At 43.4% G+C, this 7608-nt stretch overlaps 1 protein-coding gene across 1 annotated transcript in view; it reads left to right on the top strand.

Annotated features, from left to right (window-relative positions):
• LOC138453125 (sarcoplasmic reticulum histidine-rich calcium-binding protein-like) overlaps window positions 1-7061 on the top strand; it is a 157695-nt gene extending 150634 nt beyond the window's left edge. The window contains exon 6 of the mRNA XM_069605682.1: window positions 5015-7061. Coding sequence (XP_069461783.1) covers window positions 5015-5051 — 37 coding nt within the window. The 3' untranslated portion in view covers window positions 5052-7061. The remainder of the gene's footprint in view (window positions 1-5014) is intronic.
• The last annotated feature ends 547 nt before the right edge of the window (window positions 7062-7608 follow it).

Consider the following 7608-nt stretch of genomic DNA (forward strand, 5'->3'; position numbering starts at 1 on the left):
GGAGCGGATCGAATGAATAGGAAGGATGGAACGGATGGAACACACTAAACAGATGAGAAGGATGAAATGGATCTATGGAATGGATGGAGTAGTTTATGTGGATGAAGGACTGAGTGATGGAATGGATGGAAAGACTAGTAAATTAAATGATGAACCAGATGAAATGTATGAACAGACGAAGTGGAATGAACGGACAGAGTGAATAAAATGGATAGAATAGATGGTACAGATGGAATGCTCAATCTCAAGCGCCTTACTGATAACCACCATATCACACTACCACGTTTACTCTCTCCTATACACCACCACTCAACTAGAACACAGCGATACAATGACACATTCGGTACAGCTGATCTCATACTAACACCCGCAACATACTCCTCATCATCCTAATTAAACATAGCTAGCTGAGCACACACCGCTAGCTTAAGAGTCTCCTCCGGCCTAACGCAGCCAGAAATTAGTCTGGGTGTCAACCCTCCAGAATGGACACATATACCTGACCTCCCAACCACCACACCTACCGCTAAGAAGCAGCTATCATGGAACTACCACACTGGCTGCACACATATCAAGTGCACCTACGCCCCTTATGACCCTCTCTCTCACTCAACTGAGTTGAACTACGGTTTGCGAGGGCGTTCAACCTACCAGCGCTTTGAGATCATACCAATGATACATAAGGTGCTATATAAATGCAAAGTAACATAACATAACAGTATCTTCAATAAAATAATGACTGGCACCACTCTCTTAGAGGTGGCTTCTAGGAATGACGTTAAGACATAATGGGCTTTGGTTGCCGACAGAAAGAGGAACACGGATAACGTGATCCACTATTTTATTCCCCCCTGAGGATTGGTTTGACCATGTCCACGGGTTATATGAAAATGTAGTGGGGGGAGAATGTGTGATTACCAACTGTCCTGTGTCGTTTGGATGTGACAGTCCTCCAATGGTTATCACGCTTTTAGAAGTTAGAAGTGCAATTCTTAATTCTAAATGACAGAAAGCACCAGGCCCAGGCAGGATCCCAGCTGATTTGCTAAAAGATGAGTTAGACATATGTTCATCTGTTTTAACTAAACATTTTTCAATATGTGGCCCAACTTAATAAAGATCCGATTCATGGAGAACTGCCAAAATAGTTCTGGAATATAAAAAAAGGGGACAGGGAGAAGCCTGGTAATTACAGGCCAATCGCCTTGCTTGACGCTACCGGGAACATTTTTGCTAAAATTGTCCTAAAGCAGCTGCAGGATAGTGTGCACCCAGGGAATCTCATCTCTCATCTTCAGGCAGAGTTTCAGGGTGGGGTCAGTACTATTGATCAATGTTTTCGTTTGTCCCTGATTGTATATAAACACACTATGTTGAAGGGGATGAGAGTGTATGCAGTCTTTGTTGATCTTCAGTCCGCCTTTGACTCTGTACTAAAAGCTCAATTGTGACGGGTTACATCTGAGTGAGGGGTCCCAGCAGAACTGGTAAGAATAATGGGTGGAAGAACTGTGCTTGAGTAACCCTGCGGTGGTAAGTTGGGGTCCTGGGGGTGAAACCACAAGCTATTTCAAGGTGGACAGGGGTGTGCGGCAGGGCTGTGTCCTTGCTGTGCTCCTGTTCAGCCTGTGCATTAATGAGATCATTATCGAGTTGTAGAAGAGATGCCAAGTGGACAGGTTGGATCCCCTGAAGCTGGATTGAGATGTGCATTTCCCATGGGGATCAGGCTGTGCCTGGAGCGTTTTTGGTAACCTTTACACGGTACTGGGGCTGACTCTCAACAAGAGCAAGACAAAGGGTCTGGTTTTTAGGCCAAGGAGATCCAGGTATTGTGCAATCTCCATGAAGGTTGATGGGTCATAGCCCAAACAGGTTTGTCATTATGATCATCTCGGTGTCAGATTTACTGACACCGGAAAATGGTCTGCCCAGCTACAAAAAGCACAGGTTAGCTTGGGGAAGAGCAGCGGTGGGTTAAGGAAGTATTTACTGGTCTACAGTGAAAGGGCAGTGTCTCCTGCGATCAGTATTAATCAAAATGCATTTTTTTTTTTTCAATCTAAGGGCACCTGGCTAGGTCCCGATTTACCCAGGTGGGTATGCGCAATATAAACAAAATAATCGGGATGGGGAGATCCAAAACAACGACACAGAAGTGCTAAGTGTGTGGGTTTATTATGTATTCACACAGGACGTGGTAGATAGCTTCACAATTTAATTTACATTACTTCCGATAAGCACGAAAGTTTAGAAAGTTTAGATGAAGAAAACTAAACTTTCGTGCTTATCGGAAGTAATGTAAATTAAATTGTGAAGCTATCTACCACGTCCTGTGTGAATACATAATAAACCCACACACTTAGCACTTCTGTGTCGTTGTTTTGGATCTCCCCATCCCGATTATTTTGTTTATATTAATCAAAATGCAGTCGGCATTTGCAGCTCTATATGGTGCAGAACTATGGGGGAACCTTAAGTGCCAGAAACTGGGGACCGCAGAGACCAAGTTTCTAAAAATGCTTCTGAGGCACCTGGGAGGCTTCCCTAATGCCCCCTTGTTGATGGAATGTGGCCTTGAGCCAATAGTTTCTCAGACTCTTTGGAAACCAGTGTTTTATTGGATCCGGTTATCGGTAATGCCACATTTTGCAAGCCCTTCCTCATTTTATTGAACGATCTTGGAGGCTGCTCACTCCCCTGGGTACAACACGTAAAGGTGCAGTAGGAAGTGTTTTGATAGCATGTGGCAGAGTCCTGAGATCTTATAGCCCGGTACCAAGAAGAAGGTGAAATCTGCTGGCAAACAGTTTTGGTATGAGTCACTTATGAGTAACTGTCTAAGGTTAACAAATGGGCCTGTGAGGTTTTGCATACGAAAGTAGTTCAAGGAGCAGAAGAGTATTTGAACTTGATTTTGCCAGCTGATGCGTGCACCCTTTTTATGGAGTTCAGAACAGGCACCCCTAGGACGGCAACATTTACCTGTGGTTGGAAATCCAGCAACTCTGAATCATGTCTGCGTTGTGGTGCAGGAAGTGAGAGCATGACCCCCATCTTGTTTTTTTGGGAAGCATACAAAGATCTGAGGAGAGCGTACCTATTGCCACTCCTAAAAAAGCTGGTGTTACTCATGCTATGGATGCTGTAGTGTTGTGTAAATCGACTGTATTGGTTAATGATGTATACTTTGTGGCAAAACTCATCCATCGAGCCTGCTTACGCAGGAACCGTTAATTAAGCAACTGCACACTGTTTGATCAGTTTAGGTTTTCTTCCTTCTAACTTTTAACTTTTAACATTTGATGTGTTACTCTTTTGCCATACATATTGCAAGTTTTGTATTTTATTCTTTTACCTTTGTGCTGATGGTATAATGCTGAAAATAAAGTAATATGACAGACTGACACCATGCATAGGGTTAATCTCATAAATAAGACCCTGTGCGATACAGTGCAAAAGGTAAATTTCTTCAATCGAATGAATCATGGAGTCATGTAAAGGATCAACCACTTTAAGAAGATAATTCCCACACAAAGGGTTACTCTCTTCAAGTAAGGTCGTGAGACATCATGCATTGCGTCAATCTCCTCAATAAAATAATGCCTAACATCTTTTACTTTTATAGATTTAACCTGTTTAATAAAATCAAGTGTGATCCAGTGCATAGGGTTGAACACTTCAATAATATCACGTATCACATTGTGCTTATGGTCAATCTCTTAATAGGATCATGACTTCAATAGGGTTAATCTCCTCAATAAGGTCATGTGTGACACACGGCATGAAGTTAATCTTTCAATAAAATCACGTTTCACATAATGCATAGGATCCACCGCTTCAATGGGATAATGTCTGACACCATGCATAGCGCCACCCTTTTCCATAATATAAACTGTGACACCATGCAAAGGATCAACCACTTCTATAAGGTAATATCTGCCACAATGCACAGAATTAATCACGTCAGTAAAACCATTTGTGGCACAAAGCATAGGATTCATCTTTTAAATAAGATCACAAGTGACATCATGCATACCGTCAATCACTTGGACCATGACTAACAGCTTGGCTAGGGTTAATCTCTTCAAAAAGGTAATGCGTGACACAGTGCATAAAGTTAATCTTTTCAATAAGATCACATGTAACATCAAGCATAGTGTCAATCTCTTCAATAAAAATAGGATCATAGTTAGGTTATGTGTGACAGTGCATAAAAATACACTTTTCCATAAGATCATGGGTGACATCATGCATATAGTCAATATCTTCAATAGAATAATGTGTGACACCATGCAAAGGGTTACTACATTCAATATGATCACATGTGGCACAGGGCAGACGATCAACCTCTTCCATGAGATAATGTGTGACTTCATGCATAGGGCCACCTTTTTCAATAAGATAAATTGTGACACCACGCATAGGATCAACCTCATCTATAAGGTAATATCTGCCTCCATGCATAGGACGAATCTCACTAGTAAGACGATTTATCGCACAAAGCATAGGGTTAATCTCTTCAATAAGCTCATGTGTTAAATCATGCATAGAGCCAGTCCCTTCAATAGGACCACATGTGGCACAATGCAGAGGATCAAGCTCTTCAGTGCGATAATGTGTAACACCATGTATTGTATCATGTTCTTCTATTAGATATTGCATGACATCATGCATAAGGTTCAGTAAAATAATGCATGAAACTGTGCATAAGACCAAACACTTCACTGAGTTATGTGGAACCCTATGGATGGGGTCAAGATCTTCAATGAGCGCTTCCACATAGGACATAGGGATCCTGCAAAGGGAAATGCACAGGGAAAACCGTGCACAGACTAGAACTCTACCTTTGAATTATATGTAAATGGAATCCATGAGAAAGTAGAACAATGTATAGTTGAGAGTGACACCATGCATACAAAAGAGACCTTTAATTAAATAATGTGAAGTGTGGTCTTTGACCGGAAGCAGGACAATGTATTCAAATTACTGAAATGCTCATTCTTCTCCACAGATCTATTGCCCATATCTTCGAGCAGCGTGGGAACTGAGAAACCTCATAATTGCCGTTCTGGGTGCCGGAAGGTGAGCCCCGTGTGTGACCGGCATGAGTAGCACCGGGCTTCCTCTTCTGTTCGCCTTCTCCTCTCTCCAAACAACGTTTTATACAACTCAGAACTTACGGAACTGCTCTGAATCGCTGTCCTATCCAAGAACTTGCTTTGCGGCCTACGAAACAACAGTGCAAGTTCCGGAAATCCTTGAACCGATCCGCTACAACTCTCTCACACTCGCAGCAAGTTCCTCATCAGGTCCAGACTGGGCTGTGCCCGTGAGATCCTCTACCACAAAACTCGACATCGGAGACCAGCACCTACCCCGCGTACTGCCGTACCACTCGGAACTTCAGCCAATGTGTCACCCGCCAGCATAGGCAATTGAAGATCGTTTGTCTGTGTATAAGAATGATCCCTGGAGATGCATGGGAGACTTGCGCTTAAGCTTCAGATGCGCCTCCAAAGAAAGAAGCCTGTGATGCCTCACTCCCACAACCACATGCAGCATCTCCGACTCTTACTGTGTAGATCCCCTGGAGTAAGTGATGGATATCTGTCACAATGATGGGTGGATCACTGCCTCCAGGTGGTAAATGTACACTACATATTTCTTTGTATAGGTCTACAGGAGATTACCTCGATGGCTTCCAAAGATAGATGCGTCCCTTCCTCCAGGCGTGATAGATACGGCACGGATCTCCCACATGGAGCAATGGGTGTTTCTTATGCATATGAATAAATCTTCTAAGTGTGATAAAAAATATATATATATAAGCATGTCCCCTTTGGACGGATGAATGCTTCTTTATTTTTTTTCCTCCATCTGAATTATACATTACCTGGGCTTTTTGCATACTCATGCTGTGACCGGCCTCAGCCACCCATAGAAGAGTATTCAGGAACAGATCGTCATCTGCAAAGAGTACAGTAACATGCCACTTCTCTGAACAGATACAGTGTGCCTTACATGCCTTACATCCTAGAAGGTGTACCTCCGTAGCCGGCATAACTTCAGTGTCCCATGTACACAGACACGTTTTTGCTGAAAATCAACAACATGTCTGGGGCATGACACATGCACTCACATGCACCCTATTCATAAAGTGAGGGGTCTGAGAAGAGTACACTGACCAACTGCCCTGCCAGTTCTGTCAGTGGACGGGGTACCTCTGCGGTACAGGCAACATGCCATGTTGTCATGCCTTTCCCTTACAGGGGGGCCAGTAATGATTTTTTAGGGCCAAAATGATGCCGCCCTGTTGCTCTTCTGCTGGTGGTGCCCTAGGCAGATTCCCGCAATTCCCCGCTTTTATCATGGGAGAGGCAAATGAGGAGCAAATGCCTGTGCCAGGAGAGGCAGCACTCTCTGTTCTACACGTGAGTCCCCCGCACCCACCTTACCCACACTCAGTTCTGCCTATCACAATCTAGTCGACCTCAACAATGCCTAAGTTGACTGTTTCCTTAACCAAGTGGATACCAGCTAATGTATGATCACGGATCTCAAAATGGCCGAAGTGAAGATATCTTGTAAAATGGTCAGTGAAACAATCCCTCTGTCTCTCTCTCTCTCTCTCTCTCTCTTTCAAACTCACTTTCTCTCTCTCTCTCTCTCCTTCTCTCCTGCACACTCCCACCCTCTCTCCTCTCTCTCTCCCTCTCTTTCTCTCACAATGTGCCTTTCACTTCAGTGGGCACAGAGCACCTACATTGGTCATTATACCCCCAATAATGACTCTGCTGTTGGTCAGTAGTCCTTTAATATTTATTTATTTATTATCAATTTGTTCATGTGTATATAGGGACCCAGATGAACATAGTATAATTCAGTCTGTGAAACTCAAAACACTATGGGAAACTGAATTTCTCGGCTCAGCCCCCTCCCTCTTTGTATTTCTGTTTTTGAAGATTCTGAACAGTAACCTAAAAAAGGAACTACAAATAATGTATTATTTTTCCAGTCAGTCGAAAGCCCCGCCCTTGAAATAAAGAGAAATGACATCTCTCAGTCTCCATTTTGTTTGTTGCTCATCAGTGGGGGGTGCACGTAATGTGATTTGTAGTGGGAGGGTAGGGCGGGGCCTAACGAGAAGGAAATGGTTGTGGGAATGGGAGGGAAATGCTGGTTGATGTGTGCCTGTGCCATGGTCTTGGGAGGTGTGTTTCCTTAGTTGTGGGGAGGCAGGGCTCAGTACAACTCACGCGCCCCAGAGGGGACCTTTAACTTTCCCAGAGGCTCTGTAAACATGTTCATGTAATCCAAGAGACCATGTCAGCACTTTAGACAAGCTATGTGCCTCTTTTTGACTATTTCCGTCAAAGCCTGGCAACGGCAATGATAAGGTAATAATGGGCTGGTAAAATGGGATGGCGTGTACTTCGCAGAAGGTAATTGGATGCAGTCAAATATTTATTTCGCAGGTTGAATTTTTACCAGACCTGGGCAAGCCAATATTTCCACGGCTGGAAGCATTTCATTATTTATCTAAAAAATATTTAAGGAGCAGCCTGTTCTGTTCTTATGTCAGGGTTACTCATAAAGGATACTCTG

The sequence above is a fragment of the Ambystoma mexicanum genome, chromosome 1p (assembly GCF_040938575.1).
Source record: "Ambystoma mexicanum isolate Mex_15411 chromosome 1p, UKY_AmexF1_1, whole genome shotgun sequence".
NCBI lineage: Eukaryota > Metazoa > Chordata > Amphibia > Caudata > Ambystomatidae > Ambystoma > Ambystoma mexicanum.